This window comes from Podarcis gaigeae (genome assembly GCF_964106915.1).
Source record: "Podarcis gaigeae genome assembly, chromosome: 9".
In the NCBI taxonomy this organism is placed as follows: domain Eukaryota; kingdom Metazoa; phylum Chordata; class Lepidosauria; order Squamata; family Lacertidae; genus Podarcis; species Podarcis gaigeae.
This window is the reverse complement of record NC_139685.1, coordinates 49,923,025-49,950,261: the sequence shown is the minus strand read 5'-3', so window position 1 is coordinate 49,950,261 and position 27,237 is coordinate 49,923,025. Positions and strand designations below refer to the sequence as shown.

The window sequence follows — 27,237 nt, the reverse complement described above, 5'->3', positions numbered from 1 at the left end:
CTCCCTCCCTCCCTCCCTCTCCTTGCCCCCACTGATTGGTGGTTTAGTGCTTAAGATCATTCGTGGCTTGAGATCCACCAATGGGTTGTGGGCAGATTCAAGCTGGATCACAACAGAAGTGCTAGTACTATGCATATATGTGGTAAAACAAAATAAGAAATGGGTGCCCAAATGCATGCGTGCTTCTGCCTGGACACTCAGGTCCAGCTCTGAGGGCCTTCTGGGGGTTCCCTCACTGTGAGAAGTGAAGTTACAGGGAACCAGGCAGAGGGCCTTCTCGGTAGTGACGCCCTCCCTGAGGAACGCCCTCCCTGATTTCAAGGAAATAAACAACTATCTGACTTTTAGAAGACATCTGAAGGCAGCTCTGTTTAGGGAAGTTTTTAATGTTTGATGTTTTATTCCAGGCATAGGCAAACTCCGGCCCTCCAGATGTTTAGGACTACAATTCCCATCTTCCCTAGCTAACAGGACCAGTGGTCAGGGATGATGGGAATTGTAGTCCCAAACATCTGGAGGGCCGGAGTTTGCCTATGCCTGTTTTATTCTGTCTTTAATCTGTTGGGAGCCACCCATAGTGTCTGGGGAAACCCAGCCAGATGGGTGGGGTATAAATAATAATAAAAAATATTATTATTATAACAGGGGCTCCTTGGTTTGAAGAGGTTGAAGAAACCTGGTTTAGGTATATACTCCTCACTGTCCTCGTATGGTCTTTGACAGGAGCTTTTCAGTCCTCTGAGGTTAGGCTACTTTCGAAACCTCTTTTCATTTCTCTCTTCCTTCTGTTAGCCCCCAAAATGATTCATCTGCAAAGTCCAAAACTGCTTTGGAAGTCTGGATGCCTTTTCCAGAGATAGCCTTGAATCAAGGAAGTGGTCTTCCTTTTATTCCTTGGTTGAAAATATAGGCCTAAACTGTGCTAGTTACCCTCTGCCTCTACTGTAAGAGGTGTAGAAAAGAGAGGGGTCAGCATTTTGCAGATAGTGTTTCAGTTATGAAGACAATAACAAAGTAACCAGCAAAGACATCCTGCAAACTCAGCCGCCTCATTCTGCATCTTGCAATGATATCTGGCCTATGCTAGGGATTCTGATTATTACTGGGTTTGGGGGGGCACTGAATTTTCTTTGTTGGGGCTATTTTTACATCTGTTTAGAAACCCAGTGCTTGCAGAGGAAATGCAATTCATTACATGTTCCCCCTAAATGTTTACATTAGAGTTCTAATGTAACTCAGTGACTATTTGCAAGCATTTTGCCAAAAGGCTTCCCCTCTGTATTTGTTAAGTGTGTTATAAGTAGGAGAGGTGTTGAAATATGATATTAATTTGTGCTGCACCCCACTGCTACTAGCTGCTACCTGGGATAATTGCTGGTCACCCTGTTCCTTTGGTTGGTATGGGTGTGTGGGGCGGTGTTGTGTGTGGGAGGGGGGGGTGTTAATGACAAACCAGGCTACTTCCAATATCTGGAAAACAGAACAAATATATATATTTTCCTATTCTTTTTCAAAATGCAATTGAAAATGTGAATAATCTGTAAATGGCTTTAATTGATTTCAGAAGTGGCTTTTGTTATATTGGCTGTGGCACTTGTCACACCCTTTTCTTATTTCCAGTGGGTTTGCTTCTTTAGAGAAAACAACAACAATTGACTGCTGGGTGTACAGATCCCACACAAGGAAAGTAGTGGTGAAGAACACAGGTTGAAGACACTTCAGGTGTATAAAAGGTACATTGAAGTGTCTATCAGCACTGCATCGCTCTCCATTGAATGCCCCTGCAATTGCTGATGGGGGCTTCTTAATAACAACACATGACCCCGTTGTTAAAGCATCTGCATTGGTTGCTACAGCCAAGCCAGGTTCAAGGCCCTTGCATTAATTTACAAAGCCCTGAATAGCTTAGGTCCAGGGTATCTCAGGAACTGCCAAAATCCTTTTATCTCAGCTCAGTAACTGAGATCATCTGTAGAAATGTCACTCACTGGCCATTGCTTGAGGCTCATTTGACAGTAGCAAGTAATAGAGCTTTAATGTTATCAATCCAGCCCTGTGAAATAATACTCTGCCAACAGAAATTCAGAAGGCTTCTTCTGTTTCAACTGCTGAAAACCTTTCTGTTCTGTCAGGTTTATGTGAGCAGTTCAGAATACCTCTTTCCACAACGATTACCTGATTTCTTGTTTAAACTTTTTAGAATATAGTTTTTATTGTAACCTTTTTATATGGTTTTTATTGTATGGTTCTTTGTATAGTTGTTGTGAACCACTTTGGCATTTTTCTGTTGTGAGTTAGCAGTATTTTCCATAAATAAAATAAATCAGCGCAAGTGATCATGCAACACTGCATACATCTAGAGCTAGATCTAGATGTTTGTGAGCAAAGTCTAATGTTCAACATTAAGGAGGGGGGGCAATGACACTGGATTGTATTCAGAGTGTCCCTTCTGCAAATAGGAAAGGGCTTCTTCCATTTGTGGAAGGGACAGTTGGAAAGGAGAGCTGATTTTGGCCAATTCCCCCTTCTGCCTGCAGATCCCTGCATCATCTCTCTAATTGTTCTAGAAGGTTCCTCAATTTTCTGGAAGAGTTTTTCAGAAGCTTGTGCAAATGAAAGAAGGAATCATTGAAAATCGTGTGCATCCTTTCTGCAGTGTAAGTGCTTGTGAGTGGAGATAGAATCTGCTCAAATGAATTCTGGACACCAAACTGCGCATGTGTGCTTGCAGATCAGATTTTGCTGTACAAACTACCCCAGCCTCTTCCTATAATGCACATCAGTTTGTGAAATTGGTATTTTGGGGGGAGGCAGGGGATGTAACAAGAACCCCACGTGCACAGAAGGTGTTTTGGAAAAGCAGGAATATCCATGTCATTCGGTGGACTTTTTGTTGATATCCCAGACTATGGAAGGCAGAGTCAAAAACTGCATGGAAAGAGAAGGCTTCTTTAAAAGGAAAATCCTGTAAATATGCAAGAAACCATTTTGAAAAAGTATCTCTGTTAAACACTAGAAAGGTCATCCTGGTCAATCTATTTCATCTGTTTCTTTTCACATCCATTATTGTAAATCTTTAGGAAGCACTTCAGAAGTGTGTAATGGAAATAACAGAGGAGAAAGGTTCTTTATAGAGGTGTTGCAGTAAGAAGATGAGGGGTAGGGACACAGAGAGAGGTTCTGATGATTCACATCTTGTGTAATGTGGACTCTATAGTCTATCAACTTAGTCAAGTGATATGCATACACAAAAGGAACATTTCCAATGGTTTTGACAGCTACCTAGCTTGATAAGATTAATCTAAAATAAATTCCTTTCTGGTCTCGATCTAACAGACACCACTGAATGCACTAATAGTATGAAGTGACACCTATAAACCTAATTGCTCGTTTATAAATTTACTGTTGGTGACATTTCTGCCCTTAAACTGCAACCTGGCTTCTCCCCCACCTAGAATTGTAATATGCATGCCTCTGAAATCCATATATTATTAAACAGTGATACATCTCATTTAGTTAAACATAAAGTTGTAAACTATATGATTCCCAAATGTATAAAATTCCAGTATTTTATTCTTAACGTATCCTATGAAAAGGTGCTTGCCAAGCGTTTGTATCAGCCTGGCAGATGGCTAAAACAGATTTTAATGACTGAAGGTAATGCTAGCTGCAGAAAGTTTAATGCAGGCTTAAAGAAAAATCACCAGACTTTTCCGAAGGGAATGACACACTGTCTGTAAGACTAAAGTTCTGAGGCCCGGGTTATTCAGGTGTAAAGTGTAAAATTCACATGGGTATCCTCCTCCCCATTCTGTCCTGTGTTCATTTAGTAGGGAAGCAAAAACCATTCATATATAACACCCTGAGGCACATTGAGGCATGCAGATCCCATGTAGCACCAATTTCACGACTTGGTAAAATTACCCTTAGGAAGAAACTGCAAGCTACTGAGACCAAGTTCACAAGGACATCCTGTGAATGGTGACCACTGGAAAGCCACTTGAAATGGATGTGTATGTTGGCTCTCTGCCCTGGGTGAGTTGGTCATACTCAGACATCACCGCACACAAAACCATTTTTTATTTTATTTTTTGTGTAGCACCGCAAACCACATCAAATGTAGACTTACAAGAGAAATACAGACCACTGTCAGCTGGGACTGGGTCACCACTCAAGATTAGAACAAGTCAAAAACTGAGGGCACCGACCTAGGAGGTCTAGAAGATGAAAATTGCCTTCAGAACCCACATTTGCTAGTATGCTGTAAAATATGAAGTGTCTACTTCATGGGTAGGCAAACTAAGGCCTGGGGGCTGGATCTGGCCCAATCGCCTTCTAAATCTGGCCCGCGGATGGTCCGGGAATCAGCATATTTTTTCATGAGTAGAATGTGTGCTTTTATTTAAAATGCATCTCTGGGTTATTTGTGGGGCATAGGAATTCATTCATTCCCCCCCCCAAAAAAATATAGTCTGGCCCCCCACAAGGTCTGAGGGACAGTGGACTGGCCCCCTGCTGAAAAAGTTTGCTGACACCTGGTACTTGCTTGGAGTGTCTGAGTTGTTTTACTTATACAGATCCCTACTCCCACCTTAATCATCACTGAAAGAATGGGAAAATTGACTTGACACAAGATCACTCTGAAATCAGTCCAGAATCACTATCATATCCTGGTTTTGTACTAGCTTTTACAAACACAGATCTCCACTATGGATTGAAGGCTGAAGAAAGTCGCCTAAACTGTAACTATGAGATCAGTTTCTCTTTCTCCACATTCCTAAGGTTTCGACAGGATTCTTCCACCTCTTTCATCCTGTACAGTGGTACCTCAGGTTAAGTACTTAATTTGTTCCAGAGGTCCGTTCATAACCTGAAACTGTTCTTAACATGAAGCACCACTTTAGCTAATGGGGCCTCCAGCTGCCGCCGTGCTGCCGGAGCACAATTTCTGTTCTCATCCTGAAGCAAAGTTATTAACCTGAAGCACTATTTCAGGGTTAGTGGAGTCTGTAGCCTGAAGCGTATGTAACCTGAAGCATATGTAACCCGAGGTACTACTGTATTTCCATTCCTAGGTGTTGCGGCTCTCATCATGCCTTGAGAGTGTGAGTAAGTGTGTTGTGTGTTTGTACAACTGTGAGGATGAGAGAATCAGGCCTCATCTGCACTATTTATATAAAGCAGCATCATAAAACTGCCATGGCTCCCCCCAGAGAATCCTGGGAACTGTAGTTTGTTAAGGCTGCTGATTCTCTAAGCGGTTTTACAGTCAATCCCTCTTCCAAGGGAACTCTGGAAAATGTAGCTCTGCAGGAAGAATAAGTAATCCCAACAACTCTCAGCACACTTAAAGTACAGTTCCCAGGATGCTTTGCGGGGGGGGGAGCAAGCCATGACTGTTTCAAGTGGTATAATACTGTTTCAAATGTATATTGCAGATAGGAATGGAAGTGTGTTGTGTGCCTGCATGTGTGGTTGCATGTGTGTAAATTTGTGAGGGAATGTGTGTAAATAGTCACACCCACATTGGTACAGTGGTACCTTACATTACAGATGCTTCAGGTTACAGACTCCGCTAACCCAGAAATAGTACCTCGGATTAAGAACTTTGCTTCAGGATGAGAACAGAAATCGCACAGCGGCAGTGGGAGGCCCCATTAGCTAAAGTGGTGCTTCAGGTTAAGAACAGTTTCAGGTTAAGAACGGACCTCCAGAACGCAGTGGCGTAGCGTGGGGGGTGCAGGGGGGCCGGCCGCACCGGGCGCAACATCTGGGGGGGGCGCTCGCACTCGCAGCTCTCTGCCCCTACTAAAATCCACGGGTTAGGGGGAGCAAATTACTTGCCTTGCCCCGGGTGCTGACAACCCACGCTACGCCGCTGCCAGAACAAATTAAGTTCTTAACCCGAGGTACCACTGTATTTGGTTCTTGGAGGGCTGCCTGTCACTGCAGCCCTCAGTTCTTCTTTGTCAAAAAAGTTGCTATCCCTATCTTAAAAGGTCAGCAAATGAGTTTAACAATTACTTAAGCTGTAATAGTTTCAAGGAAAGCTAAACAGGGCAATATGATTTCCTTTGAATTTGGGTGAGTGAAAAGGGGGAATGACTTATTCAGTTCCAGCTTTTCAAGCAGCATGGCAAGCGCACAAAGCACGACTCTTTATTATGTCACCACACACTCAGTGGGCTTTCGAAGGCATTTCTGTGTCAAGAGGAGAGCTAACCACTTCTTGTCCACACTACTGGGCTGTTCTTGCAATTCTTGGCTGACTGCCCAGTTTGTCTGTCATTCATCCTGCATTTTTTCTTCGCCCTTGACAAGGAGTACTCTCAGGCCCCAGGAACACATGCCTCTGACTGCTAGGTGATACATAGTGATTAATAGAAATAATCATCTTAATTGGTGAAATAAAATCAATTGCCCTATACATGCAGAAGCCCCAGACAAGATGTACGCGAAAAACTTGTCTGCATTGCTGGTTCTTATGAAACTGGGACAGCGCTCAAGATTTATGTTTTGCCTTCCCCTTCCAGGCTTGCCCTGGAGTGGCTTAACTCGACACCCCAATAAATCTTTGCACAAACTGATTTGACAGAATATTTAGACTTATAAATGAGTTTGTTTCAATCAGGGGAGCCAGGCTGGGAAACACAAAGTGCATCTTTGTTTGGGAATTCGAGGCAGGAAGTATACATTGGGACAGAGGGGCTTGGATCAATCCATGGCTCTTGTGTTTATTTCATTAGACAATGTATCAGAATTCTCTTTAGCATGCCTGAAAATGTACAGAGGGTGTGTTAGGATTAAGTGGTACAAATAGTGGTATCTAAGTGACTGACTATGTATACAGTAATGTTTATTCATCTGTTTCCGTGCAGTTTGAAAGGGATAAAATTTATCAGGCACATGCATTTCTTCACCCACTAATAATTTTGTTTCCCATGCCACAGCAATTAATGAATGTTTTTTTTGGTGTGATGGATTTTTACGCAAGGAGATAAAACACTACAGTCTTTACTAAAAATAGCACTTGCCTGCCACCCATTCCCATGTACAAATAATAGTGGAACTGTTAGTATGCCCCTTCCTAAGCACACTTTGTAAGAATTTGCTTTCCACTCCTTTTTCCTGCTCTTTCACTGTGGTAGGATATGACAAGTCACAGTCTGGCCAAGTGTGCTCTAAGCTTTTACATCAGAACTGGAGAACCAATTACCGTGAGTGTTTTTGACTGGCAGAAATGTGCCACTGAACTCCCATTAGGCCTCTTGATTTCCTGGATGAAAGACAGACTGTGTGAGCGTGTGCAGAAAATAGCCTACTGTACAATGATAAAAGTTATATTCATTGCTTGGCCCGCCTTTGCCTCTAGCCCTGCCTACTGCTGGCACACGGCCCTCAGAAGGTGGCCCAGCAGGGAATATGGCCCTCAAGCTTAAGAAGATTTGTCACCTCTGATGTAGGAGGTGCTCCTCTAGGTCCTTTGACATGAAGTCATTGAGAGCTAAGATAAGCACAAGTCCTTTGAATTGAATTTGGAAATGGGCCAGCAGCCAATGCAGTTGTTTTAGAAATGGCAGATATTCCCTTTGGCTGGTCCCTGCTGTATTTAGACTAACTGAAATTTTGGGGAAGTTTTCAAAGGCAGCCCCCCCCCCCACTATGAAGATAGACATTCCCAGAGTGTTAATTTGTTGCAGGAACAACAACAATGAAGAATCTTTTGGCACCTTTTTGTAAATTAATTATGGCATTTGCTTCTGTGGACTAGAGTCCACTTCATCAGAGGCATGTTATTTCGTGTGTGTGTGTGTGTGTGTGTGTGTGTGTGTTGATCACAGTTTATAATTCACTTCCAACAAACCATGCACATATACTTGTAAACTAAGGATGTCATTTCATTCAGCTATTGAGCTGGACTCAGCTTTCGTTGACTAATTTGTTAGTTTTGAAAGATGTCACGATACCCTTTGTTGAGATGTTGTTTGTGCTGGTGAAAAGAATGACTTGAGATATGATTAGTTTCTTTGGGGCAAAAGAGAAGCTTATTTGAATATCTTATGGGATGTGACAGATTAATGTATGTGGTGAGGAAGATAGCAAAAAGAATTCTAAAAATCAGTTGCCCACCATCACACCAGTTTCCTCTGTGTTTTATTTTTAACGAAATGGTAGTGTGCAAATAAATATAAATATGGAATAAGGCATCTGGTGGCCTCTTTCTTCTTAGATCATATTCCTTCCGTAGCTCTCTGATGGGATATATGCACAAGGACACAGTGGTTAGTAGAAAGGATTATCAAATAGATGCTTGCCTTGCCAATGCAAACTATAATTGCCACATATAAGCTGGCTCAGCATTTTTGTGGCCTGCCTGTTTCCTTTCTTTTGCTAAGCAGTTAAAAAGATGTTGGAGGAAAAGAGTAGAAACAATGCTTTCTTTTCCTAAGGAGAGGATCTTTTCACCCTTAAATACTTGCCAATTAGAAAAGAAATAAATCATTTTAAAATTGTTGTTGTTTAGTCGTGTCCGACTCTTCGTGACCCCATGGACCAGAGCACACCAGGCAGTCCTGTCTTCCACTGCCTCCTGCAGTTTGGTCAAACTCATGCTGGTAGCTTCGACAACACTGTCCAACCATCTTGTCCTCTGTCGTCCCCTTCTCCTTGTGTCCTCCATCTTTCCCAACATCAGGGACTTTTCCAGGGAGTCTTCTCTTCTCATGTGGTGGCCAAAGTCTTGGAGCCTCAGCTTCACAATCTGTCCTTCCAGTGAGCACTCAGGGCTGATTTCCTTCAGAATGGATAGGTTTGAAATTTTTGCAGTCCATGGGACTCTCAAGAGTCTTCTCCAGCACCATAATTCAAAAGCATCCATTCTTCGGCAATCAGCCTTCTTGTAGCCCTGTTCTATTGCAGCATAAACAACAAAGAGTCTTGTGTCATGTTAAAGAAAAGCAGCAGAACCTTTTGTAGACTGCAGACCATCTCATGAGATGCATGAAGTGTTATCCTGAATTGCAGGCTTATATATTGCAGACACATGGTTGAAATTACTAACAGTAAGGCCAGAGGCAAACAAAATGCAGCAAAAGTAGAGGCAGTGGTCATTCACAATAGAGTTGTTGATAACACAGACATCCTGGCATTGATAAGTCAATAAACAAATACAGAGTGAGATAAAACCCTTTGTCTTGATTTGTTTTGTAAGTGATAGCATTGAACTTCTTGATGTAATTCAACATATTTCAGGCTCCTTTTGAGGTTCCTGTGTTCCAGTATAGCCACCTTAAGGTCAGCCACAGAGTGGCCAGGGAGACAGAAATGTTCCCTTACTGCTTTTTGAATATTGTCATTTCTGATGTCTGATTGGTGTCCATTTATTCTTTTGCATGGAGATTGGCCAGTTCACCCTATGTAGGAAGGCATTGCTGGCAGATAATCTCTTATATCTCATTGGAAGATGGGCAAATGCATGAACCCCATATGTTGTATATGACATTATTAGATCCTGTAATAGTGTTGCCAGGGTAGGCATGAGGACAGAGTTGACATCTGCCTTTGCTGCAGCGTCCAGTCTTTGTGTCTGTATCTCTGTTTTTTGGCCATGTGTTGCTGGCCAACAGCTGTTTTGGGTTGGGAGGTTGTCAATAAGCAAGAACAGTCCTTCCACCTAAGGCCTGGGATAGGAAAGTGTCATTATTCAGACTGAGCTGTTGATCATTGATGATATAGGTGTCAGTTGTTTCAGCTGTATGTGACAAGGGCTCTGTCATTTTTCCTCTTCCACATCTCTCCTGTAGCAGACTATTACTGAGTACCAACTGGGCCTTGCTGGTCTTTCCCCCCAGCAAACTAAAATGCTAGAGCAATTGCAATTCAACACACTAAAATACTAGAATAATAGCAATTCATTATTTGAAGTGCCGTTCTAAAGATATTCTCTCAATTAACAATACATACTAATAAATTGGGGGGGGGGGTCTTAGCTGCAGGGAGCCCTACTTCTGCACGCACTATGCACACCTTTAAATTCCTCACTGTGTGGTTCCTGTGTGTTTTCCAGGGCCACAAACACTACAACACAGTTTTGTTAGTTGCCAACAGGCCCCCAAAATTGACAGCTTGACAGTTAAAACAGGCACATGCAGGAGTGTAAATCCTAAGAGGAAGAAAGGTTGTGTCATTGTGGAAAAGAAAACAATAATGTGTATTTTCTGGAAAAATTGAGGGATGCAATTTATATTCTCGAAAGATGAATTACGTTAGTGCCATCAGAATTTAATGACTATATTGTATATCTGTAATGCAGGGGTCCTAGGCTTCTTTGTGTTGTCTGAGAAGGTAACACAACTCTCACATTAATATTATGCAGTGTTTTAATGTTAGATTCCAAGTGCTAAAATATCTGTAACAAACATAAACTTGCGGTATTCCTGAGTTGAAGTTGGGACTTCAGCATCTAATATTACTGTTGTATTTTATGGAGTACACGGAGTTTTCAGAATAACTTACACAACTATCTTTCTATTTCTTCCTTCCCTTCCTTTTTATCATCCCAAATGCTACTTACAGAGCCTCTCTTTCCATTAATCCTCTGTGTGCTTCATGAATTTTCAGCATTTGTTCTGCCTGGTAACATAGCATCTTAGGCAGGTTGCACAGCTACCTTAAAACAATAGCTAGATAGATGTTTACAAAGGACAGCTGCCAGTTGCACATTGTGAATTTGGGTTCTAGTGGTAAAATGTCAGCTTGTAGCTGAAACACAAGCTGTGTGTGATATATATGGTATTAATAAATAAACTGCAGAGCTTCGCAGCTGCAGTACCTTGAAACGGGATCTGGTGAAATGTGATAGGTTTGGTAGCACGACTGCTTGCTCTAGCTGTGCTCATTTAAGGGCCAAGACTTGATTGGCAGCTGTGGCATATAGCAGTCATTCATCTTTGCTTTTCTAATGACCTTAGAATGGTTGTTGTTGATGTGTTAAAATTAATTATTACAACGCTGCAGCGTTTTTCTTCTCTCCCCGCTCCACCCCCCGTCCACCCTCAGCAAACCTCTTGGGCGCTTTAATTCTTTGAAAATTAAACTCTTAAGCTGTTTAATTCTACAGTTTGTGCTTGGGATGCTGTATCAGCAATGTGTATGCTAATTCTTATGTTCGGAAGCTTTAAAATGCAGCTACAGAAAACTCCAGGTGCAAATTTGGCATAGGAGGGACAGGCTTGAGGAGACCATGATTTACATCTTTGTAATTAGTTCGTGCTCAGTTCATTTACTCTCAGAGAAAGGGATTTTCCATGCCTTCTTCTAAAATGGATTAGTCCCAGATGATATCATTAGAAGGTCCTTCGTGGAGTTGGCATCTGGAAGACTTTGTTTTGTGATGGGGTTGGGTAGAGAGGGAGAGGGTTGAACTGCAGGTGAACTAGGAATGTGAACAGCCTGTAGGAAGTGCTGCTATTGAGCAGTCGGTAGAGATGCAAGGAAATGTGTATATGCATAACACAAGTAAGGGAGTGTCTATTGATATGTACCTCATAATAGAGTTGATGGCCAAGTGGAGGGCAGTCACTCACCTTACATGTGTATCTATGCCATACATATTTGGTATTGTAGCTTCTATCATGGGAAGGTACAACCTGAGAGAGATACAACATGGGCCAAGTTAGTTCCAGCAGCTCAGCTCCACACACGTACTTCTGAGAGCTGTTGCCTTCGTGGGAGCTGTTGCCAACTGCCAACCAGAGAAAGTCTACCTCCATCACAAGCTGAGTGAGTTCAAGCTGCTTGGCCCTGTTCAGAAGTGATCCAGCAGACTCTGCTGCCTTGTAGGCACAGGCTGAAGGGTGACACCAGGGAAGACCAAGGATGAAAAAAGGAAATGCCACGTGAATTATCCTGGCACCAGAGGAACACCATGATTTCTGTTATTGATTTTTATTATGTGAATCTTTTGTAAGCCACTTTGAAAGCTTCTCAGGGCTATAAAGCAGGTTATAAGCATTCAAACTAAACATCCAAAACATAAACAGGTGGGGTATTTATAAAATCATACTTCCTGCCTTCATATATTTTGATATATAGCACATACCTTACATTTAAAGCATTGTCATATGACTTTAAACAGTTTTGGCCTCTCCCAAAGAACCGTGGAGACTGTAGTTTGTTAAGGTTGCTGAGATTTATTCGGAGACCCCTATTCCCACCATAGAGTGACTGGATGGCAGGAGAGATATTGATTATTAAACTACTCTGTCAAGTGTATGAGGGGAATACACTTAACAACTCTCAACACCCTTAAGAAACTTCCCAGGATTCTTTGGGGAAACCATGAGCCATAAATTTCAAAGTTGTATAATAGTGCTTTAATAGTAGAGTTTGTATAGTTTAATTGTATAGTTTGCATTGTATTAGAGAAGAGTTTGGGCAAGCATCACATAATTTATTTTTCCACTGAGCTTCTTTCTATTCATTAAATTCTTGCTACCCTCATTCGGTTGAGATTTGATTTAATTCTCCATTTCAAAAAAATAAATAAATGCCAAAATGTGTTGGATTTTGGCTTTCCTGATCAAAGAAGCCGGGTATTGCAATGTATTGTTCATATCCCCCAAAGAGTGGGAGATATGCAAATTTATTGGATGAACAACACAAGTTTCAAAAAGATATTTGTGCTGGTTTTTATACTTGGATTATTTCCATCCATGTTTCTGAAACCAGAAATCTCTTGTCAATAGTGATGAAGTGGGTTGCTGAAGTACAATGACGTTTCTGTCTGTCAATCCGCTTATCTCTTTTGACTTTTAAGTTGCCCCTCGCTCTTCCTGCCCCCCTTTTCCAGCCCTGCTAAACAATCAGCTATCTAATGTTTGCTGAAGGCAGCTCTGCCCCCCAACTATGCCATTATCTCCTTGGTGGTCTTTACGTTTTGGTGACCACTTATTGGTCCAGGCCTTCTGGGAATCCTTTGCTTTCACTATAGATAGAAACCATCTGTTGCCTGTCTTTTCTTTATTGGGAGATTATTAGTATGTGTCTACCTAGCAGTGGAAATCTAAGCTCTTGGCTTTTTAAACGCAGCATCGGCAAGCCCATGAGAACTAAACAATCTTGCTTACACAGGAGAAGGAGTAAACAGCTTTGGCAAATAATTTCAGACGCTGCCATTAGTGTTTGTAAAAGATATAAACAGAACTTGTGAAAAATAAAATGTGTTTGGGTTTAAGCATGGAAAGGGAGAGGGGGAGATCCACAGAGATGTTACAACAACTTGCTTCCAATATTGACTTTTTTTTAAAAAAAATACCCCTAACGCTCTCATACAAAGAAGGGCAAATCAGAACTCTTTTTTAATGCTAAAAGTTGCACTCTTTCTTTCTGGCTGTTGGACATGCCAATATGTAAACATTTCAGGGAGAATTTTACACCACCTCATCTTTATGTCAAGCAGCATTTAATGGTTGAATGATCCCGTGCCCCGGGTCTTGGCAGCTATCCTCTGGGGTCCAACTTTTAGGGATTACATTGACAGTCAGTCAGTGGACCATGTCCAACGTAAACTAGACTAGGACCATTTAAAATCAGTTACTATCAACAAGTCAAATTAGCTTTATGTAGGTTACAGGCTTTTTCTCGGAAGATTTCAAAACAATGTGGAATTTTAACCATCACGGGACTTTTTCTCTCGTTTGTGTTTTCAGAAAAGTTCCTGAAACATCAGATTGCGCACTGCTTCCCTGATTCAATGTAAAGTTAAGCAGCTTGCACTACTTATATTTAAGAAATGAATCACGAGCTTTCCCCCTTTCCTTCCTAGGTGGAAATAACTCTTCAAGATGTCAATGACAACCCGCCAGTGTTCCCTACAGATATGCTTGATCTGACTGTAGAAGAAAATATCGGAGATGGTTCTAAAATAATGCAGCTGACAGCTATGGATGCTGACGAGGTAAGATATTGTTGCTTCTTTGAAGGGTAGCAGGACACTTCTGTCACAACAATGTTGTTAGGCATAGATTTACAGCCTTGTTTCTTCTCCTCCCACTGATTTTTGCCTGGAAGCCGGTGGCATGGAGTGGAAAAATGCAAGTGTTTAATTTTTTTCTGTGAGTTTAGACTGCCCATTCTATCCCTGCACACTTGATTCCAGGACTTTTCAGACCCCATGTGGTCTCTTGTTCTCAGAGACTCCCCTAGTGGGAACCTTACTTAAATTAATTTGATTGCCCTCATCCATCACAGGACATTGCTTGCTTTGCTTTATTTAACATACAATGTTTTCTCTCCTGTGTGTCTGTCCTCTACTTCCTATTTTCTAGTCTCTCATCTTGCCTATCTTTCATCCACCCCCTCTCTTCCTTTTGTAGAGTTTCCTTTCCTGTTTACCTGCTCCTTCTTTCTTCTGGGAGATGGTTCAAACTCTCCCACATAACAGCCTTTTAATGCCCCCTCCCTCTTCTCAGCATGTGGTACACCTGAACAGCTCCTCTTCTGGCCCCAAGAGAGCCAGTGTGGTGTCGTGGTTAAGAGCAGTGGACTCGTAATCTGGTGAACCGGGTTCACGTCTCCGCTCCTCCATATGCAGCTGCTGGGTGACCTTGGGCTAGTCACACTTCTTTGAAGTCTCTCAGCCCCACTCACCTCACAGAGTGTTTGTTGTGGGGGAGGAAGGGAAAGGAGAATGTTAGCCGCTTTGAGACTCCTTAGGGTAGTGATAAAGCAAGATATCAAATCCAAACTCTTCTTCTGCATACTGGGGGCCGCACAGAGACCAACTCCACCTGCTACAGCCCCCTCAAATAGATTCATGACATTTTGCAGAAATGTGTGAGGTGGCAGATTCCTAAACATTGGAGAGCCACATGTGGGGTTTAAGGCACCATCCACTGCTGTACAGATTTCTTCCTTTTCTCTGTGTCTGCTTTGCATGGCATGATTTTATTTATTTATTTTTTATATCTCTTGCCCTCTTCAGACATTGTCCCCTCATGTTATTTTTCGACACAGGATCTGAGTGCTGCATCTTGATGTTCATACAAGTAGCTTGACCACCTATAGTGCACATACATTCATTTGCAATACGGTTTCCACATGTCCCAGAGTTCCAAATCGTATGGAAATCTTCATGGATCCAGCTGTATCTGTGAAAGCTATGACTTCAGTCATTTATGTTAATTGCATAGTCACCAGTGGCAGGGCTAGCCAGCATGTCCAAAATTGAGTAATTTGACAGTTATTAATGCCTGAAGGAAGGGACGCAGGTGGCGCTGTGGGTTAAAGCCTCAGCGCCTAGGACTTGCCGATCGAAAGGTCGGCGGTTCGAATCCCTGCGGCGGGGTGCGCTCCCGCTGCTCGGTCCCAGCGCCTGCCAACCTAGCAGTTTGAAAGCACCTCCGGGTGCAAGTAGATAAATAGGGACCGCTTACCAGCGGGAAGGTAAATGGCGTTTCCGTGTGCGGCTCTGGCTCGCCAGAGCAGCGATGTCACGCTGGCCACGTGACCCGGAAGTGTCTCCGGACAGCGCTGGCCCCTGGCCTCTTAAGTGAGATGGGTGCACAACCCCAGAGTCTGTCAAGACTGGCCCGTACGGGCAGGGGTATCTTTACCTTTACCTAATGCCTGAAGGAAGTTTCTGTCACTGTGTCTATCTCCAAGAAAGCTTCTAAGCTTCAGTAGAGTGTTAGAAATCTGTGACATACAAAAACCTCTACATGAAATCTGTAGTGACATGTTTTAAAAATTGTGCATGCCAAATGACGAGACTAGGTTAAGGCTTCTTTGAAACCCATTCCCTAAACGTGTAAAAGAGTGTTTCATATGACAGAATTTGATTGCTGCATTTGGCTAATATTCAGCTTAATGGGATCAAGGTGGTCACTATTTTGCAATCTGCACAGAAGGTGTAACATTTTCTCTAGTGCCATGGGATGAATATTAATGATAGCTATGATATCTCACAGCACAGTACTACTTTACTTCAAAAGTGCTGACAGGAAGTTACTAGATTTTCTTCTTACTTGCCTAATTTATAGGATTTGCTTCTTCCCCACAGCAGCAGTTATGGTAGAAGAGTCTATAGCTGAGTCACATTGTTGTAAAAATGAAGTATCACACTTGGATGATAAAGAATGTAACACTTGAGTAATATAAGATTATTACCGAAAGAATTTGTTCAAACATTTTAATTATACTTTTACGAGTAAGTGTTCTACACACTGCACAGACATTGAGTATGAAAGTAATACTGTGGAATGTATCCCCTGAGTAGGCAAGGAAGTAAGACTACAGTGAATTTTTGTTCACAGAAATGTGGAGGCAAAAGAAGGGTTTTCAGAGTCAAAGATTTCTCAAACCCCTTGCTTCTCTTTTTATGTGTCATCTCCTGCCTTTTCACAACTACTGCACAGTGCATTTTTTTAAAAAAAACAATTTCTTCGTGAGAGAACTGCAGTCTATCAGGGATCATATAGAAAATGTTACTTAGCCACACATCCAGTTACATTGGTCAACATAACACAGTCAATCACAGTAAAAACTCGATGCACTATCTCACTCTGATGAGGCTTGATGATATCATCACATTGACAAATTTGCTTGACTACATGGCTTTGAAGTCCATTCAGAGTGAGAGCAGTGCTCCCTGCCATACCATTGAACAGATAAACATTTTGTTTGTTTTCATAGTCTTGTGAATCACCAGAATGAGGTGTTTTACAAGACAATGTTCAGTATGAAACACCACCTTCTGCTTCATATCAGCCATCCGAAAAAGTTCATATGGGTATACGATTTCCTCAAGACTTAGCTCAGCTCTGACCTGTCGTAGCCCAGCTAGGCTCCAGGTTCCCCCAAAAGCAAGCTGCAGCTATAGCATCATCATCATCATCATCATCATCACTTTTAATTTGTATACCGTCTTTCTATTTTACAATACCCAAGGTGGTTTACAAGCTGAAGAAACAAAGAATGTACACCATATAACAATCTAATCCAATCTAAAGATGTGATAATAAAGCATAACTTTAAAATAGGCAACTTATATCAAATAAAGTAATATTCAACAATCCGTTAGAATAGTATAGACTAATATTAAATACCAGCATATAAAAATTAAACAGAAATCAACTCTTAACAATTAAAAAAAAATTCTAAACTATAATCAATAAAACAACGGCAGGTCACAGTGCATAAAATAATACAATGCAAATTGAGAAGCAGAGACTGGAGGGCGGGGCAATGCAGGTGGAAGAAAGCCTTGTCTGATGAAGCCTCTCCCCTCACAGTTCTTCCTTAACCAGCATCTCTTAACCAGCTGCTATAGTGGAGTAGAAGTGAAGAACTGGATCCCCCATTCCCACAGGATGAGTAAGAAGGGCTGCCCACCGGTCAGTCACCTGACAACACAACATCACATGGCCCATTTTTGCAGAGTGCTGGGTACAGAAGGGGCACATCTGTATATTTCTCTTTTATATGATCAGTACCAGTGCAAGTAAATACATCAGGAATGACAGATTGCTGCAAAAAATGTTTATTTGGCAAGGGAATCTTTTCTGTCGGGGAGCCTAGAGGGACATTATAGGGAGATTCCAATCTTAGCTCTTTGTACTTTTCTGTTTACTTTTTAATATAAAAGTGATATGATCAGCTCATCATTCCAAATCCATGGTTTACTTACTTACTTACTTGAAAATTTCTTTAAAATTTGTAATCAAATCCTTAGAATTAGTGCAAAATCTTACCGTTAATTTGGATGAAAATATAATGCACTTTGACCTTTTCTTGTCATTGTTTAGGGTGCAAATGCTCTGGTAACTTACACCATTATCAGTGGTGCAGACGACAGCTTCCATATCGATCCAGAATCGGGAGAGTTGATAGCCACCAAGCGTTTGGACCGAGAACGCCGTTCTAAATATTCTCTGCTAGTTCGTGCTGATGATGGCCTGCAGTCTTCAGATATGAGAATAAACATTACTATTAGTGATGTTAATGATCATATACCCAAGTTCTCCAAACCTTGCTATTCCTTTGACATAACAGAAGATACCACTCCAGGTGAATAGTAGATGTCATTACTGTCCTTATCATTCCTTCTTCCTTGTGCTTTTAACAGCTGTAATAACTCAGACTTCTTTGGAAATACTGTGTTCTTGTGTGAACATAAGCAAATTCAGCAAATTTAATACCAGTTAAATAACGAACGACATTAAAACGAGCCAGTGTGGTGTAGTGGTTAAGAGCGGTAGTCCCGTAATCTGGGGAACCGGGTTCGCGTCTCCGCTCCTCCACATGCAACTGCTGGGTGACCTTGGGCCAGTCACGCTTCTTTGAAGTCTCTCAGCCCCACTCACCTCACAGAGTGCTTGTTGTGGGGGAGGAAGGGAAAGGAGATTGTGAGCCGCTTTGAGACTCCTTAAAGGGAGTGAAAGGCGGGATATCAAATCCAAACTCTTCTTCTTCTTCTTCTAAAAGGGCCAGGTATCTAGGCTTAACTGATTTGTGCATCAATTCTCTGCTTATGTTTTTGTTTACTGCACACTATGGACTCGCTGCCCTTGTCCCATAAAACTCTTAAATTGCTACTATAATTACTACAATTTGAAGTTGTCACTCTTAGAAGAGATAGGCAAATATATGCACATTATTATCCAAAAGTTGCTTGAACTAGCCCAGCTCACTCTTTTCCAAGGTTGTACAGGTGGAGGAGTGAGAATAAGTTCACTAGATTCCCTCTGTTTCTTTTTCTATTTTAAAAAAATATCATTCTTTGACTGGCATAAGAACAGAACTTAGAATGAGTTAAAACACATTCGATATTTGAAGCACTATATTATATTCTGTTTCAAGTATGAAGAAAAATTCAAAACCAGCAAGTAAAGTGATTAGCTGCTGACCATTTAAAACATCTCGTTACGTATCAGGAGCTCTTGACACACCTATGTATAAGAGGCTGTGAAAGGAGATTACATTATCTCTTTGAAAAAGTTATAAATGTGAAATTATACTCTCAGAGGTCTATGAGGAAATAGGGTAGTACACCATATTGAAACATGGAGGAGTTTTACTGGACTTATCTGGAACACCATTTTCCCATTAAGAACATAACTGTATCATGCTTTTTTTCCAAGGAGGGGAAAAAAGTTCAACTTCAGTTAAAATTTTGCTGGGCAGAAATTTTGATTTGAATATATATTCAGTGGCTTTGTTGTCGCATAACACTAAACTATGGATTATTAAAACATTACCCTTCCAACTCTACGGTTCTATGATTCTTTGACATAGTATGGGTTGCCGGCAATGAACAAACTATAGTTAAGCTGCTGCGCAGAGTTCACAAATCACACCAAGGCTTAATGTGCTGTGTGAACCTTGCCTAGTGGTTCAACAAGGATTTGTTTCCTACCAGCAAACCACAAATTGAAACAATGATTAGTTGTTGGCTACAAACCATGGTTTCTTTTAACTGTGGTTTGGCATTATGTGTGATATCAGCACTGTTCCTTAACCATGGTTTGTTTGACCACCCCAGCCCAGAAGCTCACCAAACTAAAAAAAGCTATGAGGCAAGAGCAGCTTGAAAAGAAAGAAATTTATGGAAAAACAAACTGTGGCTTGTTTGATCATTTGTGAAACAACTCGTAGCAAATTCACCATTTGTTGAAGAAACCATGGCTCAGTGTTATGTATGAACCAGGCCAGGGTATATTTTGAGTGTATATTTTCTCTCCCCCCCCCCCAGGCTTTTTTTTTTTAAAAAATAAGGTGATCATGTGTCCAACTTTATGGATTTGATTCTTTATTGAATGAATAGGATACAAATGCTTTTAAATAAACTATCATTTAAATACTGTTCATGGATATGTTGGCACACACTTATAATAATGGATAGCAGGACACATATTTTCTCTGACATGAACCATTTTGGTTTTTCCACTCTCCTAATTCATCTCTAGGTTCTTTAGTGGCAGCTATCTTAGCGACAGATGAAGATTCAGGTGTGAATGGAGAAATCACATACACTGTGAGTGAAGACGATGGAGATGGAACATTTTTCCTCAACCCAGTCACTGGAGTTTTTAACTTAACTTGTATGTTGGACTATGAAGTGCAGCAATATTACATTCTTTCAGTTCGTGCGGAAGATGGTGGTGGGCAATCCTCCACTGTGAGGGCTTATTTCAACATACTGGATGTAAATGATAATTCACCAGTATTCAGCATGGCATCATATAGCACATCTTTGATGGAGAACCAACCTCCAGGATCTACTATCCTTATTTTCAATGTTACTGATGCAGATGATGGTATGTATTTTCCCATTTTTAAAATGTAGGCATTTGGGAGTATATTTGCACATTTATTCTTTTTGATTATTTATTATTTATGCATTTTCCATTTTTTTCCTGTTTACACATCATAATTCACCATCAAACATAGCTTCTATAGCGACCTCCCAACCTAGCCTTCCATGGCATTCTGGGTTGTCCTAACGATGCTGCATATTAGTTTAATAATCCACCCTACTTCCCCCCTTTTTATCCCTCATTGTATTTAACTGTTGTTCATAGGATCGCCCCTATTGTAGATTAATTTTGGTATCGTTTTTTTTTAAAAATGCCCTTTGTCTTTTTTCCCTGATCCCTTAATTTGCACATTTAATTTTGTACCTTAGTATGAGTATTATCTCTCATAAGGGGTCAAAGTTATAAATAAATTATTATTATTATAAAGTTATAAATAAATATATTACAAAACTTATAATCAACATCACCCTTAGTAGCATCTGAAATAAATATCAAATAGTTTTGTTTCACTCACTAAGTAAATGGTAAATGAGGATAGATGAAACTTTTTGAGGATTCAGTCTGCAATCCTATACATAGTTACCTAAGATTAGATCCCACTGAACTCATTACATTTGTAGATACACCTAGACCATAATGTCAATCAGAGCATTGATTTAAAAATGCTAGCCTGATCGGTTTCCATTCCAAATAAGAACATAAGAAGAGCCTTCTGGCCCATCGGGTCCAACATCCTGTTCTCACAGTGGCCAACCACCTGTGTAGAGAAATTCTGCAAGCTGGACCTGAGCATAACCACATTCTCCTCTCCTGCTGTTTGTAGCAACTGGCATTCAGAAGCATGACAGTGGAAATTACCTTATAACTCTCTCCAACAATTGGATTTGAGACTTACTTTGTCAGCTCAAATGTGTTATTATCGCATGATATTATTAAAGTGGGCCATTAGAACATGTAGCAGATACATGGTGTTGCTACAGAGCATAGACCAGGCGATATTCAGTGCGACCAGTGCTTGTTTCTAGAAAAAAAGGTGCAGGAATGCTGCCCTGTCCCTCCTGCTTCTGCGTCAGCCGAAGACACAGGGCTGCTCTGTGAACACTGTGAGCTCCCTGTGCATCAGCTCTGCAATCTGCCCTGTCCCTTCTGCTTGCACACGGAAGCCTGAGAGACAGGGCAGATTGCAGAGCTGACACACAGGGAGGCTTCTTCCCGCACATCAGCTGTTAGCCCGGGAGGCTGAAGAGCCTCATTAAAGCCCCGCTGCACCTCTGGCTCATGAAAAGACCTTCTCCAGTGCCCATAAAGGATGTCCTCTTTGTGTTCCAAGGATAGCCTTCTCATGAGGCAAAGGCATGATGTGGCAAGAGGTGCTGGAAGGCACTTTCCTGCTGAAAAAAAGCCCTGAGTGTGACCAACTTTCTTCAGGTTACAGTCATACCTCATGTTACGTCCGCTTCATGTTATGTTCTTTCAGGTTACTTCCGGGTTTTGCCACTCGTGCATGCTCAGAAGCGCAAAATTACATCACATGCATGCACAGAAGTGGCAAATCACAACCCATGTGTGCGCAGCCGCGCCTCTGCAGGTTCTTTTCATGTTTCGAACGGGCCTCCGGAACGGATCCTGTTTGCAACAAGAGGTACCACTCTATTGGGTAAAGACTGTAAACGCCCTCTAATTTCAGTATTCAATATACCGTGGTATCTCTGTTTATGAACTTAATTCGTTCCGGAGGTCCGTTCTTAACCCGAAACCGTTCTTAACCTGAGGTACCACTTTAGCTAATGGGGCCTCCCGCTGCTGCCGCCACATGATTTCTGTTCTCATCCTGAGGTAAAGTTCTTAACCTGAGGTACTACTTCCAGGTTAGTGGAGTCTGTAACATGAAGTATTTGTAACCCGAGGTGTTTGTAACCCGAGGTACCACTGTATTTACACTGACAAGAATTCATATAAAGTATTTTATCAGTATAATTATTTTGAAGACATATTATGGAAATTGTTGAGACTTTATTTAGGCAAGGATCGCCTTCTTCCACTGATTTCAATGGAACAAGCATGGCTAATTTTGTCAATATAATGCCAATGTTTTCCTGTAAATGGATCAAAAGCTTACCCATGTCTCAACAAATACCCCAGAAAACATAATCCAGCTGTACTTTGAAACTTCATTCTCCTTAAGACATTGTCTGTTTCTGCATGTTCCAAGAATGAATCTAGAAACAACAGATTGGCAGGATTCTGGCAAATTTCCTGTTTTTCCACAGTATAAACAATGATGAAGATGGAAGGAGAGTTCAGATGCTAAATATCCAGTGTCATTTCCTGTTTAACACACCCTTTGAAAACAATAATTATTAAGTTTTGGATTTTTTGGCATTCTATGAACAAATGAACATCAAAGAAAATTAACTATAACTTTCAAATCTTGAACAAATAAATGATATTTTTTATTGTTTGATCCACTTTAAAGTTTAACTGCAAAGCAGCTTTAAAACCCAGCATTGCAAACGTTTATTGTATGACCAGGAGCTGATGCCAAAATATGGGGAAATGCTTATGCTTATTGTGAAAATAATATCAGTTAACCTTCGAGATGTAATTTGACAATAATTGAAAGAAGGCTGCTTATTGTCTTGGATTGTAAAATTCAAACCAATTTCAAACATAATCTGATGTAAATATATGAATGTTTTATACTGAGACCATCAGTCCATCTAGTTCATTCTTTTGTGCTGTGATTGGCAACGAGTTCTCGAGGTTCTTGTTTAGAATTGGGGTGCGTGAGAATTTCTGAGGGTAGCTGTATTTTTGTTTTTGTATTGGATTGAGTAATGTCAATTAGCTGCTTTCTAATAGAGGGCAAACAAAATTGAACGCCTTCCCCATCCCTACTTTCAGCCAGGGCTGTGATGAAATCCATTCCCCAATAATTCACTGGTGGTGATGAAAATGGAGATGTTTTGTTTATTCAGGGCATTTTTGGAACCAATATTGGTGACCTGTATTTACCATTGGTGGCTAGAAGTAGAATAAAATTTTATGTTCTATGGTAGCAGCAGAGCTCCTCATAATGGTAGCCAGAAGCTGGCCACAGTGTCGTATTTTATGTTATTCAAGTCTCATTTTCCATCTATCCACTTTTTCAGGTTCCTCTCTGCATTGCCCTCCTCCTAATATATTGCCTCTGTAAGATTTTAATCCCAGTTAAATTGGCAACTTTCCTTTTCCTCACAGTAACTGGGTTGAAAACTGTTATAGGTTCCCTGAGGAACTAAACATTTCAAAATATCACACCAGCTCAGTTGATAAATGTGAAAGACTTCACTGTCATGACTTCATTTCAGTATTGATTCCAAAATTGTTGTCTTGCTTCTATAGTCTTATTTTTTCCCATTTAAATCAGTTGAAAAATTGCTACCAGCTAATAAATTACCAGTTATTAAATATGGTATTTTCCCCTTCAATTTCTGGCTTATATACACCCCCCCCCATATCAATGCATTTTTTTTTCTGTAGAGAGCTCTGCTAAAGTGTAAGGTAAATATAGGATCAAGTTTTCATTTAGGTCTGGCATAAAATATATGCAGAATGTTATTTAATACATCATCTATATATAAACACTAAAATGAAATAGCATCTTTTCAGTTTTAGAGTAATAAATAGCCATGATTGATTCACTGAATATTACAGGGCTTAATTTATCCGCTAAGAACCTCAGATTGCTACTGAGAAGTGTTAGCATAAAGAATAAAGCAATTGACTGTATCAATAACTAATATCGTTTTACAAAAAGTGGGGGGGAAAGACTGTTGAGGAAGGGCTTGATGGAAAATGAAAGCCATTAAATGCAAACCTCAATCTTTATGACCAATTAGTCAGATAAAATTTCCACATTATTTATTTAGCGCTGTAAGGTTTCAGCCATTAATGGGGAGACATGAGAAAGTGATAGATGTTGGTTTGACTTTATAATGAATAATACAAACAGAACGGGTTTTGGGTTTTTAAACTGTCACCATATATTTCCCAGTGTATAGCTTGGAGCTGCTTACCAGCTTTTGGTGCGATGTTTTGCTGAGTTAGGCTCCTTAAATTCCAATGAAGTAAGGATGCATGGTATTTTTGTCAGTGCATGAAACTTAAGAAACACAGGAAACTTGTCTTATACTGAGTTAGGTGGCTGGTTCATAAAACTCCTTGTTAGCTGTACCAGTGGTAGGGGACCTCTGGAATCTGGACTAGCCTTGGCCCACCAGGATTCTAATTTTGTCCATGAACTATTTTAGTGAAACTACACCTGTCTGTCAATCAGGTGACTCCCTTGATGTCAGCTGGTTCACTGGGCATGGTCAGTCCCTGCAGATGAGAGTATTTAACCCCTATCCCTGTCAGGAAACTTCAACAGCTGGAGAAGACCACACACCTGACCGTTTGCCTGTGTGGATGAAAAATATCTGGGCAAAATGGTACCCAACCCTTGGTCTCCACTGACTGGCAATGATTCTCCGTGGCTTCTGACAGGAGTCTTTCTTAGCCTGAGAATTTTTATGCTTGTAATGCATTGCTCTGCCACCGAATTATGGTTTTTCCTGCTCTCAGTTACCATTAACCAAAACTGTGCTCACCATTCTAATCTTGTCTGCCTAATAACTGTTCTTCTTCTAGATGGGAACTTTTTAAAAGGAACTGGTACCCCTCCCCCCAATGTAAATTGTATTTTTTTTATTCAGCTTTCTATTCAAATTGTGCCTTTCTATTCAATGAATCAAGAAGCAGTTCTCAATAGATCACTCACACATGAGTTATAGACTTAAACTTGCTAGTGCCAGGAAAAGGATTACCAATTCAGCTGCCAGTGTAGCATGTTGTGTCACACCATGGACGGTGAATGTTATCAGAACCTAATATTTTATACAGAAGTTAGAATCTCTCAGCTTTATGACTGAGAATCGCAACACAGCACCTCATCGGATTAATCTGTTGTCATTGTGGAAACTCTTTATTGTCTGCTGAAAAAAAATCCTACATCTAAATCAGTATTTGTTAACAAGTGGGAGAGTTTATATATCCCATATAAAGCAATGTTTGCTGATCTTCAGCTGAATTTTAACCATCTCTTCTTTAATAGAAACTGGTAACCTGATCACAGCCTCAGCTGCTCCAGAGCAAAACCAGGTTTGGTGGTGTGATACTGACTTTTGGCATATAAGATCTTGTCCAAAGGCACTGTCACAGGGACAAATCAATGACTTCTTATCTTTTAAAGCAATTGTGTGCATATTCCAAATGGTCCTGGTAATATACCAATGACAAGTGCAGGGATCATCTTCTAGTTGTATGCATATTGTCTCTGCTTTCAAACATTGCACTGAGCACACTGATGTTCACATGGTGCAGCAAACAGAATCCCATTTCTCCATGTGTTCTCTGTAAGTGGTGGTAACAGTTGAAGTATGCTATTGATTATGCAACATTCAGGATAACTAGCATGCTTTATGTCCTTAATGACTAAAAGTGGTTAAATCTCTCTTCTTTCTGTTTGTTTTGGTTTTCAGGTTCTAACTCACAATTGTCCTACAGCATTACTTCTGGAGATAGCCAAAGCCAATTTAACATTGACAAAAATGGGATTCTAAGCATCAGGAAGCCTTTGGACCGTGAAAGCCAATCTTTCTACAGTCTTATTGTTCAGGTCCATGATATGGCTCCTCTTCCAGCCTCCAGATACACAAGCACAGCACAAGTATCTATCATTCTGCTAGACGTGAATGACAACCCTCCAAGTTTTATCTCTCCTAAGCTAACCTACATCCCAGAAAATACCCCTATTGACACCATTGTTTTCAAAGCCCAAGCAACAGACCCAGACAGTGGTCCAAACAGCTACATTGAGTACAATCTACTAAATCCTTTGAGAAACAAATTCAGTATTGGTACAATTGATGGAGAAGTAAGGCTCACTGGAGAACTGGACAGAGAGACAGTTTCTAATTACACCTTGACTGTAGTTGCCATGGACAAAGGTCAGCCACCTCTTTCTTCATCTACTGATGTAGTTGTGATAGTCCTTGACATCAATGATAACAATCCCATCTTTGCTCAACAATTATACAAAGTTGAGATTGCGGAAAATATTCTAACTGGGACAGACGTGGTTCAGGTGGTTGCTGCAGACGGAGACGAGGGTTCCAATGGGCAAGTTCGCTATTCCATCATCAGTGGAAATACTAATAATGTGTTTCGGATTGACTCCGTCACAGGGGTAATAACAGTAGCTAAACCTTTGGACCGAGAGAAGACGCCTTCTTATGCATTAACAGTTCAGTCAGCTGATCGTGGAAGTAGCCCGCGGATTGATACCACTACAGTCAGCATTATTCTGAGGGATGTAAATGATTATATTCCTACATTTGAACTCTCTCCCTATTCTGTAAATGTCCCAGAAAACTTGGAAACGTTACCAAAGGTCATTCTCCAGGTTAGTATGTGTGAGAAAGTAATAAATAGTGCATAATAGGCAACACCTTCATAATCAGAGTAACCTGTTGTTGGATGTCAGCCGTCAATTTTGTATTATGCTAAACATGCACTGCAAGTTTTAAGTAGCTCCTTTCATGAGGAGAATGACTTCCACTTGCACAATGGGATCCCCCCCTACTTTCTTCCTTGCACCTCCAACTATTCTGTTTCCCCAAACCTTCGGAGCATATTTGGGGTCAACGCAGGTAGGAGGACAAGGTGAGGAAGTCCTATTGCACAAGTGGAAGTTGTCTCATTTGCAAAAGTATTCGGTTTGATACCACCATATACAGTTAACTATATAAATGCTTGGTTTTGTTTCTATAATTCTAAGATAGTTTTAGCCCTTGACAGTGCATTAAACAAAAACTAAATAGCTTTTTTTTTATCTTGACCT

General features: G+C 40.8%; 1 protein-coding gene across 1 annotated transcript in view; it reads left to right on the top strand.

The window, feature by feature from the left end:
• The window catches only part of FAT4 (FAT atypical cadherin 4), a 145,300-nt gene that overhangs the window by 58,693 nt on the left and 59,370 nt on the right, over nt 1-27,237 (top strand). Inside the window, exons 2-5 of the mRNA XM_083755156.1 lie at nt 13,826-13,957; nt 17,805-18,066; nt 19,965-20,315; nt 25,877-26,799. Of these exons, the coding sequence (XP_083611282.1) occupies nt 13,826-13,957; nt 17,805-18,066; nt 19,965-20,315; nt 25,877-26,799 (1,668 nt within the window). The remainder of the gene's footprint in view (nt 1-13,825; nt 13,958-17,804; nt 18,067-19,964; nt 20,316-25,876; nt 26,800-27,237) is intronic.